Consider the following 24,746-nt stretch of genomic DNA (forward strand, 5'->3'; position numbering starts at 1 on the left):
GTTGTCTTATAGTATTATACTGACTAGATACGGAGAGAGTGACTAGCCTTACCTTGTTCCTTATTTTAGTGAGATTGCTTTGAGTTTCTCTCTATGTAATTTGTTTTTATTTCTTTTCTTTATATTTATTTATTTATTATTTTTTCTTATTTTACATATTGATCCCAGTTTCCTCTCCCTCCTTCCCTCCCTCCCATGACCCTGATCCACTTCCTACTCCCCACCCCCCCTCCCACTCCACAGGGAGGGTGATGGCTTCCAGGAGGAATCATCAAAACCTGTCAAGTCATTTGGAGTAGGGACTAGGCCCTCCCTCCTGCCTCTAGGCTAAGGGACTATCTCTCCATGAGGAATGTGCTCCAGGGATACATTCTGGTTCCACTGTCAGAGGTCCCTTAGACTGCCCAGGCCTTCTAACTGAGACCCACCTTCAGAGGGTCTGAGTTGGTCCAATGCTGGTTTCCCAGCTATCAGTCTGGGGTCCCATGAGCTCTCCCTTGTTCAGGTCAGCTGTCTCTGTGGGTTTCTGTAGCCTGGTCTTGACCCCTTTACTTATTACTCCTCCCTCTCTTCAAATGGATTCCAGGAGTTCAGCTTAGTGTTTAGTTGTGGGTGTCTGCTTCTGTTTCCATCAGCTACTAGATAAGGGCTCTAGGATGGTATTGGCTATAAGTTTGCTGTAAATTGCCAGGCAGGGCTTCCAGTGGTGTGACTGAAACACCAAGCCCGCTGCAAAATCTTCAGTCTACAATCTGCCAGGCCTGCAAGATGTGCTGGGTGATGGTGGCACTGAACTTGTGGCAGTGGCCAAGAAATGACTGCGAACAATGGCGGGTCTAACTTGAGACCAACACAAGGAGAGGGGGTCCATGCCCAATGCTGCCAGGAACTGGAGACTGGATAGCCCAGAGGCCTAGGGTAGAACCAGACACAGCTGCTCTCCACCCCCATAAAATCAATGAAATTATTCCTAGTGATATTCTGCTTTTATGATCAGTACCTAGCCCCGTTGTCCTCAGTGAGGCTTTCTCTAGAAGCTGATGGGAGCAGGGAGCAGATGCAAAGGCCCATAGCCAAACATTAGGTGGAGCTCAGGAAACCCCACAGAGGGAGAAGATGGAGTATAAGACCCAGAGGGGTTGAGGACACCAGGAGAACATGGCCCACAGAATCAACTAAGCAGAGACTGAAGTGGCAATCACAAAGCCTGGATGGGTATGCACTAGGTCCTTTGCATATATGTTATAGTTGTTTATCTTGCAAGGTGTTTTTATGAGATGCCTAACAGTGGGAGTGGGGTGTCTCTGACTCTTTTGCCTGCTCTTGGTACTCTTTTTACCTGACTGGGTTGCCTCTTCTAGCCTTGATAAGAGAGTCTATGCCTATTCTTATTGTATCTTGTTAGGCAGTGCTTTGTTGATACCTCTGGGCGGCCTACTCTTTTCTGAAGGGAAATGGAGGAGTGGATCTGGTGGAGAGCGAAGTGGAGGCGGGGTACCTGGGAGGCACAAAGGAAGGGGAAACTATAGTTGGGATGTATTGCATGACAGAAGGATACATAAATACAAAAGAATCAGTTCTAAATAAAACAAAGATAAACATAGAAACAAAACAACAAAAGAAGAAAAACAAGGCAAGAATATTACTAAAGCCAAGTATTATAGGGAAGTGATTGTTTATAATTCGTTTTTAAACTTTACTATAGCAGTGCTGGCTAAGAAGTAACACAAAGTAATGCTAGTAAATTGTACAGTAAAGGCTACATTATGATTTAAAAGTCTCAATTAGCATATAACCATGGGCAAGTTCTGTAGTATTTCATCCTCATTTGTAAAATAGAAATCACAATATTATTTTGTGGGGAGGATGAAATTAACTAATTAATTGTTCGTTACTTGAGACAGTGTTTCTCTATGTAACAGCCCTGGCTGTCCCGGAACTCTCTGTAGACCAGACTGACCTCAAATTTAGAGATCTGGCTGACTCTTTCTCCAGAGTTCTGAGATTAAAGATGTGTGCCATCACCACCCAGTGAAATCATTTATTTTTAAAGCAAATATTTGTTATGTGCCAGCTATGTAGCACACTGAGCTAGTGGAGGTAAAGTACTAAAAAACAGTGTTGAGGAAAATTATGGAATTGTGCGTTTTTGGTGGAAATAATTGCTGTGGTATCTATGGTCCTAGGAGATCATACTGATTCCAGTTTTGCTTTTGTGTTTTAGGTGAAGAGTCATGCCAAGTACAACTTACCGGTAGCAGGCATTTGAAATATCCCACAGCAGGAGAGTTCTTTAGAATTGAATGTCCTGTGACATATTGTGTTCACAGACCTAATGTGACGTGGTGCAAGTACAATGGAAGAAACTTTTTACCTCTTGAAATTGGACCTCAGCAACACACTAGTTGGGAAGAAAAGAACCAGGTTTCAGTTTTTATTCTTCATTTTGAACCAATATATCCCAGGGACGATGGGTTGTATAGATGTTCTACAGATGTTAATTCTGAGGTTATTAATAGCCACATAATAGCCATCAATGTGACAGGTAAGTACTCTACCCTAGACCATCTATAGCTTTTTTCATTGCGTTTCTGTGAAAGAGGAAATCCAGACTTGGGGTGCTTTGGTTAGAAGTTGGAACACTTGTATCACATCCACAGCTTACCCTGTCTTTCTGATTGTGACAGTCATGAGCATTTGTGTAGGGGGAGAAAGAGGTGAGGTCAAGAACAACAGAGGAAAGATAATGGAAGTTACAGTTCTTTTTTTGTGACAGGGTCTGCCTGTTCTGGAACTCTCTTTGTAGACCATGTTGTCATGGGACTCAAAGAGATCCCCTTGCCTCTGTCTTCTGAGTGCTGAGATTAAAGGTGTGTGCTACTGCAGCCTTTAGAGATTAAAACATTTATTTCACAGGTTCAAAGGTGATCACACCAATATTGCTTTCTTTTTTCTTCATTGTTTTTCTGTTGTTAACTTTTATTTGATTAGAATTTGTAAAAGTTATATTCATGTAAGCAGAAGATTTGCAGCATGAATCAACAAACAAAGAAATTACGGTGTAAAAATACCTGATGGTCATCAGCTTGGAAGACTTACTATTAGAAAGATGACAGACCCCAAGATTGAACATCATCTCCATCAAATCATACTTAATTCTAAAATTCGCCATATTGCATAACAGACCCCAAGTAGCCAAAGTAATTTGGGTAAAGAAGAGAGTTGGAAGATAAAGACTTCTCTATTTCAAAATTCATTATTGAACTATAGCTTTTTAAATACTGTGGTGAGACTAATATAGTAGTATTTAGAGTCTAGCATAAAATCCTGTATATGATCAATTGACTTTTTATATTATCTTTACCTTCTGTTCATGGGTGTTTTAGCTTGCATGTATGTCTGTGTACCACATATGTGGCTGGTGCCTCTGGTACTGGAGTTATAGATGGTTTTTGATCTTCCATGTGGGTTCTGGGAACTGGACCCGGGCCCCCTAAAAGATCAGCTGATTCTCTCAACCACTGAGCCAGATGTACTGCCTCTCAATTGATTTTTGTTATTGTTGTTGTTGTTTGTTTTTGTTTTGCTTTGCTTTGCTTTGTTCTTGGAGACAAGTGTTTCACTATGTAGTCTTTGCTAGTCTGAACTTGATGTGTAGACTAGGCTGTACTGAAACTCAGAATTCCACCCATCTCTTCTTTAAAATTCTGGGCTTAAAGGTATGTGTCACCTTGCCCAAGGCACTCAACAGATTTTGGAGAACTGAGTTAAAAATCATTCAACTGGGAAAGAAAAGTATCCTTTAACAACAGCCACTGGGAACTAAGCTCAGTGGTAGAGTTCTTACATACCACATTGGAGGCTCATGATTTGATCTCTAGCACTGAAAGAAAAAAACAATCCACCAAAAATGAAAAAGAAAGGAGGAAGGAAAAGTAACCCCAACACAAATGATGTTGAGACACAACTGTATATCCATATATATATATATATATATATATATATATATATATATATGAATGAAATTGTCAATAATAAGAAAAAAATCCCCCAAATTGATCAGATTTTAAATATAAGAAATTAAACCACAAAACTACTTTTACACAAAACCACACATCTGCATTAAAAATAACTAAGTCTTGATCTTAGATTTTGGAATCATTTCCTAGATTACAAAAGCACAAAACAACAGTGAAAGAAGATGGAGTAGACTTTGTCACAATTAATCACATTTCTGCATCAAAGGACATTATCAGGAGTGAAAAGTCACCTCACAGAACATGAGAGAATGTTTGCAAATCACATGCCTAATAAGAAACTATTGCTCTGAATACATAATGATCCTCTAGAGCTTTCTCCGTACCTTCCTGAGTCACTTTAGTGAGGAAATTTTCCAAGTTGAACAGCTCTACTTTCCATTGCTTCATCTCTCTCTCTCTCTCTCTCTCTCTCTCTCTCTCTCTCTCTCTCTGTGTGTGTGTGTGTGTGTGCGTGCATACAAGTGCACATGTGTATTCATGTGTCTACACATGTGTGTACGTGGAAGGCAGAGACTGACATTTGCTGTCTTCCTCAACTGCTCTCCACCTTATTTTTTGAGACAAGTTCTTTAAGTGAACCTGGAACTCAATTGAATTGTTAGGCTGGCTAGTGAGTGATAACTCAAGATACTCCTATTGTTGCCTTCTTAGCATTGGATTACAGATGGAACTGTCATGGTCTATTTCCTATGTGAATACTGAAGATGCAACATAGTTCCTCAAACTCACACATGTAACCCATCTTCCCAGGTCCTGCTTTAACACGTCTCCATCATCATCCTTGTTATGGCATTCTCAAACATTTCAGAATATCCACTTTTTTAAATATAAATTTTTAAAAATGAGAAACAATCTTATTTTACATATCAATCCCAGTTCTCTCTCCCTCCCATCCTCCCATGCTCCGCACTGGTTCCCCATCCTTTCCCTCAGTGAGAATGAGGTCAACCATGAGGGATCATCAAAGTCTGTCAAGTCATTTGGGGCAGGGCCTAGGTCCACTTTTATACCCATCACAATTATATTTTTCCTTTGTAAGGTCTATGTCTCTCATTTATTATATATTTCCTTTCCCGATGCATTATATAACAATATGTCAAGTTCCATAAAAGCTTATAGTGCCTTAAAAAACAGAACTCATATCTTGCTTTTGTGGGTTGTTTTTATCTTGTCAAAGTCAAATACACTTCTTTTTAGGATTAGTTTAAATTTTAGCTGAGTATATAGTGTCCTTTAGGGAATGGTGATTACTGGGGAAGAGTAAAAATATAAAAATATTTCTTTTATTTTTGAACTCAAGTGCTCAGGGAACTTCCTGTGAAATGAGGAAAGAAGTATGTCCTGGAAATATGATCATGTTTTTAATTAGTAAGATTTGGAGATACGATACAAGTATTTTGGTTTTTTCATTTTCTTTTTCTTTTTCTTTTTTTTTTTTTTTTACCTTGAAATATCTTTCTGAGGGGATATTGGGAATGCCCCTGTTTTCGCATGTGACTCACCTTTGGTTTTTATGTTCACAATAAAAATTGGTTTGTGTAAGGACAAATGTGGACAGGAAAAGGCTTGCATATTTTTGAGAAAGTATTTGTCTCCTAGAATGAGGAAAGGCATCTTGTGGAACAAAGCAGGGTCCACTGAGATTAGCTCACAGAGTCAGGAACAGCCACTGCAATGTATGCATTGATTCATAACTGTGTCTCTCAATTGTCCCGGGTCAGTTTCTGATTGGCAACAGAAGAAAAAAATTGCAGAGGCTATTGTGCAGGGGATGAGGGTTGCGTGAGAAGGCAGGAAGTGAGAGGCACAATCTTTGTTTCAGAATGAGCACCTAGCATCTTGCCCAGAGTATCTTTTCTGTGTGGCCACCCACAGTCTCAGGAGCTCCTGCGGGTTGCATGCATCATTCATTATATTGCAGGTCTATGTGTCCTTATGTCTAAGGAATGAGGAAGGGAGAACCTTCAAAGAAGTCAGATGAAGGTTACACTGTGCAGATAGTAGCCTTTCTTTGGCTTGAAAAGAACCCCTTTGCTTTGTGTACTGTGATCTCAAGGTGAAGATTCATGAATTATGCAAGCTGGACTTGCCCTGCATTATTGCATTCTCTATTGTTGTGGCAACACTGGAGTCCTTTCTATATAGCTCTGACTTTAAAGGTAACTTTGAGTACTTTCTCAATCCATTTTGCTACTTACTCTTGTTTTCTATTTCAGAAAAGACTCAAAAAGGTTCAGAGAACCATCTAATTAGTAAGTATCAAACCAATCAAAATTAGCAAGTTTGTTTGATGTTCTGATAAATAATAGGAATAAGGTCTTCTTAACCGAGTGTGTTTGAATTAGATTATCTATTGTTTGTCATCAAACTGCCTTTTCCCAGACAGCTGTGTCTGCTTCTAGGCTGCTTGCCCGACTTAAATAGCAGGTGCAGTACATCTGCCACCATTCTGTATCATTAAACTGTGTGCCCACTGTCTGTCCCCTTCAATTGCTCCTAATTGTTTTTACACTCAAAGAAAGAATCTGGGGTGGGAGGGTCACACATATAATGCAATCCTTCACCTCACTGCTTTTGATATGTATTAACAGTAACCCCAAAGAAACAGTGCACCTTACGTCATAACCCAGATTATGCACACGTAAAAAGCAAGTCCATAAAACCCATAGAAAGTGGCATCATTTGATTTCTGTGCTCTGGGAATGGGGGAGTGCCATGTGCAATGCAGGGAGTTTATCAAGCCCTTGACTTCTCCTTCTTAGATGCAGATCCTCTCCTACCTTGTGATACCAGAAGTATCTCTCAAAACTACCACCTGTTTCTGGGGGATGAGACATTTTTCTGGTTGAGAGCCACTATAATAGCATGTATTATGAATTCATATATTTTCTAGTTTGTTTAGAAAATACTATTTTTGATCCACTGAGCTGGGTCACACCTTATTTATAAGTTGCAACCAACCTCGATCAAACAGGGACCTGGTGAATGCTAACACTAATAATGAGCACTAGCTAGATGCTAAGCAAAGCACATCTGGTAAAGGCAAAAGTATTTTATGTTTGGAGATAATGGTAACTCATAAGAGAGAGCCAAGCATACCATCAGAAACCTGCTGGTGTGAGTCTCAACTGCCATTCATGAGTTTTCTGCCTTTGGGAAATTTTTGGAGCAGTAACATTCCTCTCAAGTTCTAAAACTATGTAAAGGAAATGACTTCCTGAGCACCGAACTAAATTTATAAATGGAAGGGCCTGGTGAAGTGGTTTGTTGGAATTATCATAGAGATCTTTCTACAGATGAGTTTTCCAAACAGAATGTGAGATGCTCACAAAAGTTAAAGAGAATGGATTGATGGTACTGGGACCACCAATGGAGAAATAGAGGGCATAGCCTGCAAGTTCCTCTATTTAAATTATGACAATGCAAAGGGGCATTGCCAACTCTAATGCGTCTAGGACTTCTTAACCATTTTCAACAGTGTCTGATATTCCAGATGCCACCAGTGCTTCAGGACCATCCACCATGGAAGAGAGGGTGGACAGGACCTGGCTGCTTTACAGTTTGCTTCCTTTGGTGGCAATCCCTTTGTTGCTTATCTGTTTCTGCTTGGTCTGTTTCCTGAAAAGGCACCAAGGTGGGTTGCAATTCCCTCTGCCCTTATATGCCACACATTTGGGGTTTATTTTCTATGGGTGATAGATTATTTTTATCTGGCTAGTGTTTTCTGTTTTGGATGATTCCTGGAGAACTACTAGATTCCACTAGAAAACTGAGTGCATTAATTTAGGCTCCCTCCAGGCATGGTAAGGCATACTTACTACATCATTATGCTAGTCTAGGGTTATGGCTAAGAGAACTAATTTCTTGAACTTTTTCATACTATATACATCAATCTTAGCTGTGTACAAGAAAACATTCACCCAAACTTTAGTCACGTTGAAACAATCTCTTGAATGAACATGTTTGATTTTAGTTTTTTTCTTCCAAGCCCTTTCCACAACTCTACCACATAATTCTAACAATACACACCATTATCTAAATAAGGAATCATGGTCCACAGAATGGTTTTATACTTTCTATTGGTGTCATAAACACGTGCTTGAATCAGGCTTTTACTCAATAGCATTGCATTTGAAAATGTGGACTTGCCTATAGTGAGAGAGTTGTTAAATTTTGAAAGTAGTTGCTTTTCCCTTTTGAAATCATGTAGTCCTTGTCACCACTCAACAGTAAAACTCAGCAGGAAAGGCATGCTGATCTGGTCCATCTATATTCTCTATTCCCTTGTTCTTCTCTGTGTCTTCCCCTACCCTTTTCTACAACATGAGCCACAGTGTGGCTGTAGAAACTCAGTGGGACAAAGCATCCCTTGTTTGGCTGCCACAAGAGAAACCTTTGTCTGGGCGGAAGTGCTTCTGGTGTTTTGAAGTAAGTGGTTTTGGATCCCAGAGCCTTTTTACAGTTATGAGGAACCCCCTATAAACCCACCTCTGCCTCTGTAACTACACAACACAAGAAACTAGAATAAGCTTTATTAGTCATCATATCCAAAGGGAGCTGGGAGCATAGATGTAACAAAAACATTTGTTACGTTTTTCTATTTTTGTTTGTTGAGAATTTCATACAATGTGTTTTGATCATTGTCACCTGCTTTTTTTCTTTAACCCCTCTGAGATCCCTTTATATCCTTCTCCAAATTATACGCGCGCACGCGCACACACACACACACACACACACACACACACACATTCACACACTTACTTCTTAGTTAGGGTTTTTTGTTTGTTTTGTGAAGAGAATCATGACCAATTGGAGTGGCTTGCTTACAGTTTCAGAGGTTCAGTCCATTATCGTCACAGTGGTGAGCATGGCAGCATGCAGGCAAATGTGATGCCAGAGTAGTAGTCCTATATCTTCCAGTAAACAGGAAGTCAACTGACTGGAGCATAGGAAACCTCAAAGCCGGCCCCCACCGTGACACACTTCCTCTAAAGAGGCCATAGACATTCCATCAAAGCCACACCTTCTAATAGTACCACTCCCTATGAGATTATGGGGGGCCAAGTACATTCAAACTACCACAATATATATACCATTGGGTCAATTAGTGTTGCTCTTGTCCATATAACTGTGGAGATTCACTGGGGCATGGTAACCTACGGGAGACTACACACATAAAAGAATAGACTCTTCCTCTCCCAGAAGCCATCATCTGTCATTAGCTAACGGTTCCAGGGCTCCTGTACTGGGTGGGATGCTGGCTGGCTTAATCTTGCACAGATCTGTGCAAGAAATCACAGGTGTTGTGAGTTACTTGATATAATGGCATAGTCATGTTCACGAACCTCTGGCTCTTACAATATTCCTTCCTGTTAGCTGAGCCTTAGGGAAGAAGTATGATGAAGATGCCCCATATATATCAGAGCTGGCAGAATGCATTCAGCATTGAGTAGGCAGTGACTCCCAACATTCGAAACTGTTCTTTACTATTCCTTCCTTGTGGATGTGAAGACTGTTGGGTGATGTAAGAAGTGAACACAGGGGAGTGGGCATGTCCATTCTTACAGGCTCAGGTGTGTGTGGTACATGGTAGCCAAGACAGAACTAACAATATGACTGCTGGCATGCAGGGAGGTGGGTATAGTAGGAAGATAATTGACCTTGCTTTCTTTAACATCTTTCGATTACCCCTTTTCCTTTCTTCCTTCCTTCCTTCCTTCCTTCCTTCCTTTCTTTCTTTCTTTCTTTCTTTCTTTCTTTCTTTCTTTTTCTTAATCCTTCAGGTCAAGAAAAGAAGTCTTCTGGCTTAGCAGGAACGGAAATGAACCTGGTATGTTTAAAATATCTCTTAAGACAAACACATTATATTACCATATGTAATTTTCAGTAGGTTTATATGACATTAACACACACACACACACACACACACACGATTTTTCACATCAGCTATGATTGTCTTACTTGTATAAGATGGGATGGGGAGGAACCCACACAGTAGTCAATAACTGATGGGGGGTGAGAGCCATTTTTTAGTGTTAGTCACTATAAATAAACCCTCACTTACATTATTGTTAGCCACCAAAATGAAATTCATCATGAGAGAACCATCAAGATAGAAAGAGAATAAGTTGGAGAAAGGAACGAGGTTGGAAGACTGGGAAGGGGATAATAGGGAACAATGGAGGATGAAAATGAACAATCTATTGCATACATGTATGTCATAGTAAAACATTATTATGTATAGTTACTAATAGAAAGTAAACAAACCATAACAGCAAAGTCCAGAGTTCTGATTTTATTTCAGAATGGGCCTTCTAAGGCAGTGGTTCTCAACCTTCCTAATACTACTAGATACAGTTCCTCATGTTGTGGTGACCTGCAAGCAGAAGATTATTTCCATTGCTACTTCATAACTGTAATTTTCTTACTGTTATGAGTTGTAATGTCAATATTTTGGGAGATACAGGTTTGCCAAAGAGCTTGTGACCCACCGGTTGAGAACCACTGTTCTAAGGGACTAAAAATGGTTGTATAGGAACTCCACTCAGTCATAATACACTTTTAAAAGGGTAAGGCTTTTGGGAAGTTAATTAGAAGTCAACACATTTATTTTTAAAGGAGCCTTACAACTGTAATAGTCATGCCAGTCATGCCAGGTGAGACAGCACGCCTCTGTCTTGCATCCTTTATCATCTCTGGCTACCGCATCATAGTGTACTTGCCTTGTGGCACCATTGCTTTTATAGAGTGTCACAGGAGAACTTCAGGTACAAAGAACCATGTTTGTGCTAACAGAGTTTTTACGTGAGATAAGCCATTCGGATGAAGGGAGTCAACTTAATTGACAGACTGGAAAGTATATCAGGGACCTCAATTCATTTGACAGTGCCCCACATGCAGGCTCATTTTGTGTGGGGACACTTTCCATCTTAGCCAGTCTACCCTTGGTTCCTTCAGACATCCAACCTTAAGTGTTATTTCTAGGTGCTCGCCTCATAGGCAAATTGCAGCATATCGGCAGGTATTGCCTCATTTCTCAAGTTAGGACTAAGCATGTTTTTAGGACAGAGCTTTCCTCGGTAGACATAAAAGAAATCCCTTTGTAAATGTCACAGTGAGACTTACCGAGGACCACAGGAGTATGAATAGTCAAAGATGAAGAACTGGTAACTTTTAGGAAAAATACAACTTGGCTGGCAAAGTGTAGATTCATAAAATGTCAAAATAGAGCCCTGGGTGAATGGATCAGTGGGTAAAGTACTCTGTGCAAGCTTGAGGACTGGGTTTGGATCCTTAGCACTTATGTCAAATCTGGGTGTGGTTGCATACATTTTAAAACCCAGAGGTGGGGGAGGAAGTGAAAAGTGGTTAAACCAGGGGCTCATTGGCCATCCAGCCTAGTTGAAAGCCTAGTGAAGTACCAGCTTCAGTAAGAACACCTTTCTCAACAAATAAGGTAGAGAGGGATAGAGAAATAAACCTGACATTGACCTCTGACCTCAACATGCACACACATGGGTGAATGCACCTTACTCACACACATACAGATTCACCCCCACCCTCCCATGTATAAAAGTTAAAACCCTTTACATTAATACAACATCATAATTTTTTACCATCTGCACTTTTTATATAGCCAGGAGAAGCTAACAAATAACTGAAAGGAGGGAGAAAATATCAGGATTCACTTTAGTTTCCAAAAATTCCCCTCTGTCTCACACTATTTAGGTCTCTAGCACTATGTGAAAGTATGATGATTTTCTTGTGATAGAAATAAGAACTAGAATAATAGTTTAGAACTTAATCCAATCCTTGTTCTTTCAATATTGGCTTCCATTTTCTAGTTTAGCTCTCCAATTACAATGGGTCTTGAACAACCTGTGATGCTTCCCATTCCTGCTCTCCTGAGGGGGTCTCAGATCTTTTTGCTTTTGTCTTGATCTTTTGGTATTCTATGCCCCATATGCCAATGTGTTATACACCGTTTAAAGTTTTGGTGGCTTTATTTTTCTTTTCCTATGAACTGGACTGTAGTTTTTCCATTGAAAGAGCATTATTTATGTTCTGTGACCTCAAATGACCCCCAATATAGTACAAAACAACTGTTTGGGAAGAGCATAGTGGACTTCAACTGTTGGCCTTTGGGGCTCAGTGGTCAAGTACCTGCCTAGTACTCATGAGGACTTGAACATAACATAAGAAAACAGAACAAAACAAAAATCTAAAACAAACAAGCAAAAACCAAACAATGAACCAACACTTTCATCCTTTGATAATACAAAGCTTACTATAAATGCAGATATTAGGTAACTTATATGAGGAACAATAGATGGTCTATCTTGATGTGCATGACACCAGGTAGTCTTTCAGTCAGAGTCTAATAATGAATACATTTCATCATGTCCTTACATGGTATATCTCTTTTCTCTTGTAGGTTGATATTCCAGTGAGTCCAAGGACAAATTCCCGAACACTGCCATCAGAAACTGGCATTTATGATAATGATCCCTGGTCAAGTGTCCAGGAAAGGTCTGAATCCACAACTGACTCACAATTGGAGGGAAACAAACAGGGCATTGTTTATGCTTCTCTGAACCATTCTGTTATTGTAAAGAACCCAAGACAGGCAAGCAGCATCCAAGAGGCACCCACAGAATACGCATCCATTTGTAAGAGAAGTTAAACCTGGCACTGATGCACACAGGCTGTGAGCATTGCATGATGGACTTGTTAATACCATCTTCTGGACCTCCAGGGTCAAATAACAACCTGGGAATTTTCACATTAAGATAGTTTGTGTCTTAAAGGTCCATGGAAACTTTGGAGGCATTTTACACAAGAGCTTTTTTCTGGGAAGACTCATAGCACAAATAGCAGAATAATAGAATGTTTAAATTTGACCATGTCTTACCCAGTGTGTGAATTTAATATTTCCTTTGGAAATATCAGAGAGACTACCAGGGAAGAAAGAAGTGTGTTGTTTGGATTAGCTCACTACACATTCTAGAAAAAGAATGGCCCAATTTGACTATCTAATCATAAATACATCAATGATCATATGTTCCCGTCAATTTTCTATGATAAGACAATTTCCCATGTCAATCTATAGCTAGTGTTTTATTTTTTCTAATGTAAAGGAAAATTATCTTGGACTCAATTCAGAAAACATTAGAAAGGGTAATTGGTGCAGCACAGATACAGAATATTCCAAATAGATATGGGGCCAAAGTGCATTATCTGCCAATGAGATGCATATTTTCACCCTGTTAAATTGAGAAAGTCAGGTAGTAAAGGATTTATAAATGCATAGTGAGTGTATCTGTAATCAAAGTGGTAGTATTTGGACCAAGTAATGTACATGAATGTGATGCCATGCTGCTGAACTAATATACACATTTGAGTTTATGAACAAGAGTCAATGGGAATAGATATTATAAGGCAAATCTACAGTGAACTTTTAAACCACCCTATGCTTTACGTGAGAGCAAACTCAAGTGACAGTTCATAGAAAGAAAGAGTCTGGAATATTTAGTTGATCAGTAGGGGTTGACATAGCCTCATTGATGTCTATTTCTTGCTTCTTATAAAAAGAATCAGGAGAGATCATAAAGTATGACATATGGAGATAATTCAGGTTTAAATTCAAACATTGTAGCTGCTTGAGAGGATAGTTAATTTTCGGGTGTTCTGAATTTCCAGATTACTTGAGTCTAATTATTTAAAACATAGCTCATAATTTTATTCATCAGCTTGAGGCTTGAGTTCTGACTTCTGAAACTGAATGGCACCATCTTTTAGTATACAGTGGATGGCAAGAGCTAGAAGCCACTAGAACAAACACATGAGTTGCTAGATGAGTGAATGTGGTCTACATAATTTCAAGTATTGTGTGTGTGTGTGTGTGTGTGTGTGTGTGTGTGTGTGTGTGTGTGTGTGTGTGTGGGCAAATGCAAGACGTGACTTACAGATACAAGACAAGGAAAAACAGTCAGATTGCTACCCTATTTTTAGTTTGCTTAGCGGGTACAAAAGGACTAGAAGAAATTAGTCACTAAAGAAAATAAGGTCAGAAACGGTGAGAATAGGGATGCGAGTAGAGAATGTATTAATAAACAGACAACAAAGAAGCCTTTCTGAAAAATTTTCTCACCCATGGCTCATATCAGGTTTCAGTTGTCTGGATTTGAAAGAGCAGATACTGTTTTCAGATACTGTTGCAACCAACCCCAGGTAAGCTCCTTCAGCCAGGTGTATGTGCAGGCATGTATGAAAAAAAAAAAAGCCTTAGAATAGCTACTTTAACTGCTCTTCTTCAAAATAGAAACAGGAAGTATGGGGGATGAGGGATGAGCACAGTGCCTTGTTCCCCTTACCAGATCAACATGTGAGTTGAGCAATTCTATCAGGATTGTCTCCAATTTTAAAAACTAATTTTTTATATTTTATATAAAACATTCTTTTAAAAACCTTGTGTGTGTATGTATACATGTGTATTTGTGTGTGTGTGTGTGTGTGTGTGTGTGTGTGTGTGTGTGTGTGTGTACTCTTTGTGTATGCAGGAGCCGAAGAGGACATCAGGTGTCCTTTTCTATTGGTTACCACTTAATTCTGTTAAGGAAAGGTCTCTCTCATTGAACCTGGAAGCAGGCAGGAAGTGAGATAATGGATCCTTCTGTCTCTGTCCCCCATTGCTAGGGCTACAGTTGCTCATGCCCACACTTTTACGTGGGTGTGGGAAATCCAAAGTCAAGTCCTCATGTTTGCACAGCAAACACTCTTACTTGCTGTGCCATCTCTTAGGCCCCCAATGCTCTTAGTGAGGCAATGGTGGCACACACCTTTAATCCCAGCACTTGGGTGGCAGAGGCAGGCAGTTAGAAGCCATCCTGGTCTACAAAGCAAGTTCTAGGGTAGCCAGGACTGTGACACAGAGAAACCCTGTCTTGAAAACCAAAACAAACAAACAAACAAACAAAGAATGTTCTTATATTTTACAATGGAAGACACTGCTAGAGATTTCACTTCTATGAATGGTAGATTATGTTTATGTTTTTACCTTGCTTGTCAAAAATCACATATTATTTGTGCTCTTATTTTTACTTAATGTATGTATGTATATTATATATATATATATATATATATATATTCTCAAAGTAATTTGTTCTAGGATTATTTTTGTGTTTATTGAAGTTACAGTTGGTAGATAATTTAATGATTTTCATGAACTTTAAGATTGTTGATTGTTCCCAGTAAGACAGAAAAATTATTAAAATTTACCTGAAATTGAAGAAATGGCAACTCTCCAGTGGTAAAATGCTGAAGACCCCTCCCTCCTCTCACCTGTCAATCAACTGCCAATAGTTCAGCTGGTAGGAGCAGCCATCATAAGTCCCTTTTCCATCCATGAGGGACATTGATGGCACTCGTCTTGTGCAGGTCTTGCACAAGCAACCTCAGCTGTTTGAGTTCGTGGCTGTTAGTATTCAGGCATCTTTACTGGCCTGTCCTTGGGGATCTGACAGGATTCACCCTCAGCTGCAGCCACTAAGAACACCAGCTGTGCATAGTCACTACGTTCCCTTTTAAAATGGCCCTGCCTACCTCCCATCCTTTTTTCTGTCCCTCTCTTTGCTCTGCTCTCTCTCCCCTCTATTCTCTCTCTCCTCTCTCCTTCTGTTCCTGTCTCTGGAGGTCGGTCTCCCCCTCCTTTTTCCCCTTTTTATGATCCCTTTCCCTAACAACCTCTCTGATTGAACCCTGTCTCATGGCATCTTTCTCTTGAGTGCTGCTTTTCTTAAATTACAACAATGGGTAAAACACATGTCATATCCAGAGGCCAGCATTTTACAACACTCCTTCTTGTGTCCCTCCCGCTTCCTTCACCTTTCTTGACCAATGGAAAGGGTGCTATAGCTGTCACATTTATAGGTGAGCACTATACAGTCAGTTATTCTTGACCCCTTGGCCAGCTGTCAATCTCTGCATTGACCACACCCACCACATTAAGAAGCTTCTCTCAACAGGCATGAGAAAGGTCCAGATCTATGGACATGAAACATGCTTAACCAGCTGATGATTTATCGGGCATTTTTTATTTTTCTTGTGTTGAAGATTACTTTTCCCCCACACCTTATATTCTGATTGCAGTTTCCCCTTCCCCAATGTCTCCAAGACCTGCCCCATGTCCCCTCCCATCCAGGTGTACACTCTTTCTGTCTCTGCTTAGAAAATAAACAAGCATCTTAATAATAATACTAAAATAACATAAAAACAAATCCAAGTATGACAAAACAAACAGAAGAAAAAGCACAAGAAACAATAGATGCAATGAGAAACATGTAGTAATCCCATTAAAATGCAGAATGAGAAGCCATGATATAAACACAAAGGACCTGTAAGATTAAATATATATATATATATATATATATATATATATATATATATATATATACACCCTGACAAAACATTATGAGACACAGGGCCGCCAAAGATTCCATTGAGTTTGTTTTATGTTGTCCCTCTACTGCTGGCCACAGTGCTTGCCCTTAAGAGTCGTTTGTATATCTAGTAAGATGCCATTGGAGAAAATTAATTGGAGATAGCTTCTGGGTTAGGGATGCGGGCTTACATCTACATCTTTCAGCTCAAGAATCTCATCTGGTACAGATCTGTGCAGGCCCTGTTCATGCTACCTCAGTCTCTATGAGTTCATATGTGTGTTTGTCCTACTGTGTTTAAAAGGCCTTGTTTTTTGTTTTTTGTTTTTTGTTTTTTTGTTTTTTTTTTTCTTTTGATGTCCTTTTCCCAGTCTGGCCCTTACATTCTTTCTGCATCCTCTTTTGCCAGGCTCCCTGGAGGGAAGGTTTTATGGAGACATCCTGTTTAGGACTGAATGTTTCAAGATCTCTCACTCTGTACATATGTCAGGCTATGGGTCTCTCTGTATTTTTTCCCATGGCCAACAGAAAATGAACTCAATGTTATATTTTGTAGACTTTTGTCTCATATTGCTTTGCTTGGATTTTTTTTCCTTACAGGTATTTTGCTTGTATATTATAGTTTATGGTTTTGTTCTTTTATGGGTTTTGTTTGTGTTTATGCATGTGTGTATTTCTTGTACTTTTTCTTTTAAAAAATTTTACTCTGATTTGTCTTTTAAAGAGATAATAGGTGTGGAGTTGAGTACATGGGGAAGATCTGGGAGGATCTGGGGGATGGAAAATCATATCAGAATGTATCTTATGAAAACATATTTTCAATAAAACTATATAAAGAATTCAAATAATTAAAATTAAGATTTTTCATCAGAACAAATATTAGGAAGAAAGCACAGAAGTTTCACATGTGTCATTTTCTGCAATGTGCACAGCTGGCCCCCATCTGCATCCTTCAGGATCAGAGACTACTAGTTAAATGAGAACCAATGCTAAGATGTCAGTATCAACCAAAGTTTCTAGTGTGCCTTAGGATTGAATCTTGGTACTCTTGTTTCTACAGAGTTTAGCCTTGTAGAATGACCTGTACCCATCATTATGGTGACATGAAGAGTAACTTTATAAATATTTACCCTCCCACACACTGTGTTCCACATATCCAACTCTTCTGTCCTCCCAACTCCTGGAAACTGTATAATCTATGCATTTCATCTGTAGCTTTCCCTTTTTTTCCAGAACAGTTGGAGTTACATCCTATGTGTTCTTTCATACTGGCTTCTTAGATGCAGTAACATGTATTAGCTCCTTCATTTTTTCCATAGCGTAATAGTTTATTTCTTCTCAGTGCTGAATGAGATTTCATTGCTTGGATAACTTATAGTTTATTCAAGCTCTTTCTGAAGGAAGTCTTGTTTGCTTCCAAGATTTTGGTAATTTTGACATGCTATAAACATCCGTAAAGAAGTCTTTGAGTAGGAATAAATTCTTATTTTATTTGGACAAAAGCCAAGGAAGATAATGATTGGCTTGAGGTTGTGTTTACTTTTCTAATAACTGCTATAGTGGCCATTTTATACTCCCACCAACTTCCAAGCCAACATTCTAATGTTTAGTGATAATATCCTATGACTATTTAAGTTTTAAACTCCATAATGGCATGTGGTCCTCATCATATTTTATAGGCTTATTTGCCTTCTTTGTTTCTTTGGTGAAGTATGTGTTCAAATGTCTTATCCCAAACTGTAGTTCATCTTCTTATGTTTGTGCTAATCATGGAACTTACTTGGTATGATGGCTGCCATATTAGACTGCAGACTTAAAAAATATTTCATGAGTATGGGTGTTTTGCCTGCATGTATGTATGTGCATGCAAGCTGTCTAGTGCTCATGAAATCTAGAAGAGGGCATCAGATCTTCTGGAACTGGAAATACAGACAGTTGTGTCTTTTGGGTGCTAGAAATTGAACCCGTATCATCTGGAAGAGAAGCCAGTGCTCTTAACATCTGACCCCTCTCTCCATCCCTATCTGTGGACTTCTTTTTAAAAAATTTAAAAATTTATTTATTTATTTTACATTCCCTCATTCCTTTCAGTCCCTCCCCCATCTGCCCCCTCTCTTCCTCTATTCCCAAAAGGGCAGGCCTCCTCTGGATATCAACAAAGCATGGCCTATCCAGTTGCAGTAAGATTAAGCACCTAGCCTTGTATTAAGGCTTCAAGGAGACCCAGTATGAGAAATTTCTCATATTGGATGAGTCATCTCTCCATCCCTGTCTGTGGGCTTTTTAGTGGTAAATATTGTCACATTTCCATTTAGTTGCACAACCCAGTGCTTGGCATGTATCATAATTAAATACTGTTGAATGTTTGTAAAGCAAACCATCCACTTCCTCCACAGGCAAAGGATGATCTTTATTGCCAGATGCATGGGATCTTTGGGGAGCCTGTTAGTAATGTGAAATCACACTCTTCACACCCTAAGCAGGAATCTACATCTGAACAAAACACCCTCTGGGTGTTTTGCACTCTGGGATACATGCACTCTGCAGCTCTTAAAAGTCACTGAGCCTTTGGGAGCCTCTCTCCCCACTCTCAGTCAAGTGTGGAAAGAAGCAAAAAACATTTATAGGAAAGACAAATCTAGAAAGTTCTATTTTAAATGGGTACAGGAAGGGCCTCACCACCCCACTCAGAAAGTAAAAATGGCAACTAAGAAAGAAAACACAACTTTTTAATTTTTTTTTTAAAGAAGCTTGTGCCAAAGAACTAGAACTTGAGAATATGAGAACTGAAAGCTCTGTGCTAGAAATCAACTTAACAGCCTCAAAAGCAAAGCAAATCATAGATGTTGATTTTCAAAATGAGGCCTTGTTCAGAAGTCAGAACCGGGAAACATTCTGTGTGCCTTGCTTCACCTGATTTCTGAACACACACATGCATCCACTGGTTTGCTGTCTTGAGACTACACAATGGACCAAGATCCTATTTCTGTGTGACACTGCTTACAGATGGATGGATTGGCAGGAACTGAACAAAAACTGTAACCCAGCAGTTAAATGATGTCATAGAGGTAGATGCAGAACATGTGGAAAATCCATGCAACTCTCATTCCCTTGAAGATAGAGCTTGTTTCTTTACTAGAATCTTCATTCCCTAGAAACTGCCTGGAGAGTTATGAAGAAACCCCAGTTCACCATGTCCCCATCTGCACTGGTTTTTAACCAAATAAGAAATGGGGGGAGTCAGGAAAACTATCGATGTTGGTAGTAAAAGTGGATTGGTGAGCATGGCTTGAGCCCAGAGACAAAATCAGTTTCCTTTGTAAATCCCACTTGACTTTGCAGCTCACACACAGAGAGCTGATCTACAGAGAGATGCTGTAGCCCTGTGGAGGTTGCCAGCTGGCTCCAAACTTTGATTGCAGACACAAGAGAAGGGACAGGATTACAACTTCCTGGCCTTTAATTTAAGAGTTTCTTTCCGAGGTTAATGTGGTCAAAAGGGCAAAAGCCCTGTCTCACAGAGCCAGCTGAACATCCTCTTTCTGGAGGGCGTGCCTGAACAGAGGGTAGGCCAGACAAAGACCCTATTTTGCGGCTGAGGTAAAGCCATGAGGAAACCAAAAGGATGGTTTCTTGCTTATTTGAGTTTTTAATACAAATGCACAAAATGTTACAATAATTACTTGGTGGAATCAAACTAAAAGTGCATTTGTGTGGAGGAAGAGATCAAAGAAAAAGGACTTGTTCTTTGTCTTCTAGCCAAACTAGAGAGAGAAAATTTTAAGTGGAAATATCTACTCTAAGTATATGGGGTATTTAAAGCTGTTTCTATTTTACATATGTGTATGTATATACATATCATATATATGTATATCATATACATATACATACACATATACATATAGGTATATATTATGTATGTATATATAATATAAATGTACACACATATGTATATGATTATTATATATATAATTATCACTAATTGGTTTCATTGTCTTATCTTTATACACATATATAATATATTCTGAGCATATTTACCTTCCAATCCTCTTCCCAGCTAGTTCCCCTACTACTATTATGTTTGTTGTAATCCAGAAAGACCGGGACCCACACCTTGAACTCAGCATAGTGCCTCTGTGCACCCTGGCTCCCTGGCTCTGTATGCAGGTGAGGAGGTCTCTTTAAGAGAAAAACTCCACCCACTTCCCTTCTTCTGTCATTTTTACTGAGGAGGCTTGTCTCTGCCTCTTTATCTATTTTCTCTTTGCTTTCCTTATTTTCTTACCTGCCCCCAATAAACATTCTCACCAGCCACTGTCCCTCACCACCCTCACCCCCAGCCTTCTGCCACAGGACCTGCCAAGGTTCTTCTGCTCTATATTCCCATTCTGCAGTATTCCTAACAATGTCCTTTTTTTGGTGACTCAGTGAGTTTCATCAGGGTTACTTAGGAGAGCATGAGTGGGGAAGTGGCTTACAGGAGCATAGACACTTTACCAGTGCCTATATCATTGAAGAAAATGTCATCCCCTTTTCCAGAAGGTTTTAACTGCTTATAGATCCTTGGGGTTGCAGGGGAGGGGGGTAGGAGGGTGCTTCATATGCCCCTCCCTGATCCACGATGAAATGTTTTGTAAGTACTGTGCAGGTATTCACATTGCTGTGAATCCAAGAGTGCGATGATATGGGCCAGCAAGATGGTTCAGTGGCTAAGGCTTCCTGCTACATGACTTGATGTTCTAAGTTTGGTTCCAGGGACCCACAAGACTGAATGAAAGAATTGACCCCCACAGCTGTCCTTTGATATCCATGTATATGATGTGGCACACACATCCCCTTCCTAGAAAACAAAGTAAAATCTAATTTTGTAAAAAAGACTTCAATGGTCGTATCGTGTCCAGAAGTCTGCATTCTACAATGCCCTATTCCTTCCTCCATCTCTCAGACTCTTTTTGCCCCTCTTCTGTGATATTCCATGAGACTTGGAGTGGGAGATATAGATGTCCTATTTATGCCTGAGTACTCCAGTATGTGTCACGAACACATTGACCATTTAGAAGTTTCTGTAGTTACTCCTGTAAGCTTTGTATGTCTTGACAGTGTTGGAAATACAAACATGAAGATTTGAGTTTGTTTCGGCCCTAACCCATATAAGATAACAGTCAAACACAGCAGTACACGGTGGTGATGTTGGCTCTGAGGAAGTAGAATAAGAGGGTCCCAGGGGCTTGCTGACTATCCACTCTAGTAACATCAGTGTGCTCCAGCTTTGTTGGAAGACCTTTTCTCAAAAACTAAGGGAGAGAGCAAATGAGAAAGCACCTGACATTGCTCTTTTGTCTCCAAATGTGTGCACATGTTCATGAACATACACTCATACACAACAAAAATGCATAGACAACATGGTTATATAACAGGAACTTTTATTTTTATTTATGACAGTGCTATAGACTTAGCCAAGTCTTCGTAATTATGTTAATAATTTTACTTGGCAGGAATGCCTAGAATTTTATCAAGCCCTGTGAAACAGTAAACAAACAGAGATTAGAAAACTCAAACTTGGTAGCCTGGAATGGTGGTGTATACCTGTAATCCAAGTACTCAGGAGGCTGATGCAGGAGGATCACAATTCTGGGGCTAGTCTAGGCTGTGCAGTAAGCTACTATCTGAGCCTAACAAATCCAGAGACAAATAAAAATACAACAAAAATCTTTCACACTTTCTTAGTATTTCTCAGTATGGTAACTCCTACCATAGATAATGCTGGTTTTCAAACTTTAGAGAATTTTTATTTTCTTTGGATGATATTCAATATAGAGCTTGAACTGATATGATCTCTAAGTTGATCTTATGTCTATAAATGCTTGCTGTATCTTTTTTTCAAACTTAAGAAGAATAACTTAAGTTGAATGATACATTTTTTTCCCCAATCAGTGGGTTATAAATTGAGATATGTGCTATTTAGGGCTTTTCTGTGGCTCCTAGTTGTGCATTATGAGCACTACTGTCCACAATTGCAGGTAGCTACCATTTGGCTATTGCTTTCCCACACACCAAACACTGTTACAAGAACATTACATATACACCCGTTTATCTTTCTCAACCACCATATGACAGAAATGGTCATTGTGCTCATTTGTTTTTGGTCAGAAAACTGAGGCACTCAGGGTCCTCTTTGTTACCTAGCTTCTCTGGGATTGGGGCCTGTGGGCTGGTTGTCATTTGCTTTTATGTCTAATATCCACTTATGAGTGAGTATAGGGTCTTAGTTACCTCACTCAGGACAGCTTCCCCCCCCCCCGTCCATTTGCCTGCAAATTTCAAAATGTCATTGTTATTTTTATTACTGAGTAGTACTCATTGTGTAAATGTACCACATTTTCCTTATCCATTCTTCAGTTGAGGGGCAGCTTGGTTGTTTTCAGGTTCTGGCTATTATGAATAATGCTGCTATGAACATAGTTGAGCAAATATCCTTGTGGTGTGAGTGTGCATCCTTTGTATATGTGTCTCAAAGTGATATTGCTGGTTCTTGAGGTAGATTGCCTCCCATACTGATTTCTAAAGAGGCTGCACAAGTTTGTGCTCCTATCACAATAGAGGAGTGTTCCCCTTACTCCACATTCTCTCCAGCATAAACTGTCATCCGTCTTGGTCATTCTCACAGGTATAAAATAGGAAGGAGATAAAAGACAAGATCTCCTGAATAAATTGGGAGTTGGGGGGCAGGAGGGAGGGTGAAAGGGGAGAGGAGATAAGGGGAGTAGGAAAAAATGTTTAAAAAAACAATAAAAGCTAATTTAGAAAAGAAAGGAAATCTGAGGCACACAATAATCAAATAACTTGCCAATGCTCCTATCATTAATAACTTTAAGGAGTGAGTTCCAAGCTAGCAGAATTGTTGCAGACCCTGTGTTTCTATCACTAAGAAGCAACAGAAGAGTAGAGGTTGCTCTGGGCTCTGCAGTATGACAAGAGCTGAGAGCAATGAGATGCCTTCAAGCTGTCTGCTGAATATGACTTGGGAGTGTTTGCTGAGTCTTATGTGAGATCAGTAGTGTTTGTGATTGTCTGGTTATCAACAGGAGCTGAGTAGGGGATGAAAGCAATTACTGCAAAGGGAAGTGTATGGGCCTACACTGGAGTGGGCAGCTTGATTGGGGAGGGAAAGGGCAGACTGTAAGGTGGCCTTCAGGGCAGTTATGCTCAGGAGGAGACAAATGGGCTGACTGTCAATGAGAGATCAGTGATCCAAGTAGGAGTGGCTGGAGAAGATGGCACAGAAAATTAGCATTTGCCAAGAGCTTAAGCCAAACACAGATGAGTGTGGGGGCTGTAACATACTCCTTACTTAGGCTTGTTCCCAGACTGGAGTGGGCTTAAGTCTGAAGATGAAGATGCTCCAGTCTTTTCTGGAGAAGAGTGACATGAAATGAGAGAAGGTGGATGCTTCCAGAAACAGTCCTGGAGAAAACACAGTGTGCAGGCAGAACTGACAGCTCTTACCACTCTTCTTCTCCCTCAAGAAGCATGGATATGTTGGGAAAAAAATAAAATAGGATCAGCAATAATGCCAAAGAAGGAAGAGAGGTCTGGGGTGGGAGTAAACTCCTGAACCAAATTTATGGTTAAGGGTTTAAGCCCCATTACCCACAAGCTAAAAATGAACTCCAGTGGTCTTGGGGAAATCAGAGAGTTTCTATTCACTAAACCCCATAGGTCTTGTGAACACCCAATTTTATTCTGTTTTAGCTGACAGCTCTAAAACACGCTGGTCTTGTGGTATATGGCTCTATGGAAGCCAAAACAGCTTTCAAACAGACACAACCACAGGATCAAGCTTTTGTTTTGTAAAATTCTTATTCTGTACTGTAAGGTATTTTTTTTGTTTTGTTTTTTTAACATTTCAGAAACTTCAACTAACATTATTATCAAAAAATATAACATTCTATACACATTCACACATAGGATACACAAACACAGATATTTTCATGCATACATGAAATATTTAGTTTAAAAAATGAAAACTAAAACTTTTTAAGTGACTGCCTCTTGGTAGAAGAAATAGTATAGAACAAGCAAAGAAAAGAAAATGAGTCTTGTTAGGCATGATAGTGCAAGCTTTTAATCCCACCCCCGGGGGAGGCAGAGGCCAGGGCAGAAGAAGCAATGGGATGGGTAAGGGAGGCAAGGGGGAGGCAGAAGAGGCAGAAGAGGCAGGGGCAGGGGCTAGTTCAAAGTTAGCTTGCTCTATAGTGATTTCCTGAAC

General features: G+C 39.7%; 1 protein-coding gene across 1 annotated transcript in view; it reads left to right on the plus strand.

Annotated features, from left to right (window-relative positions):
* The window catches only part of Btla (B and T lymphocyte associated), a 31,560-nt gene extending 17,584 nt beyond the window's left edge, over window positions 1-13,976 (plus strand). Inside the window, exons 2-6 of the mRNA XM_051191544.1 lie at window positions 2,225-2,545; window positions 6,257-6,292; window positions 7,534-7,674; window positions 9,824-9,870; window positions 12,475-13,976. Of these exons, the coding sequence (XP_051047501.1) occupies window positions 2,225-2,545; window positions 6,257-6,292; window positions 7,534-7,674; window positions 9,824-9,870; window positions 12,475-12,723 (794 nt within the window). The 3' untranslated portion in view covers window positions 12,724-13,976. The remainder of the gene's footprint in view (window positions 1-2,224; window positions 2,546-6,256; window positions 6,293-7,533; window positions 7,675-9,823; window positions 9,871-12,474) is intronic.
* The last annotated feature ends 10,770 nt before the right edge of the window (window positions 13,977-24,746 follow it).

The sequence above is a fragment of the Phodopus roborovskii genome, unplaced genomic scaffold, assembly GCF_943737965.1.
Source record: "Phodopus roborovskii unplaced genomic scaffold, PHOROB, whole genome shotgun sequence".
Lineage (NCBI taxonomy): Eukaryota > Metazoa > Chordata > Mammalia > Rodentia > Cricetidae > Phodopus > Phodopus roborovskii.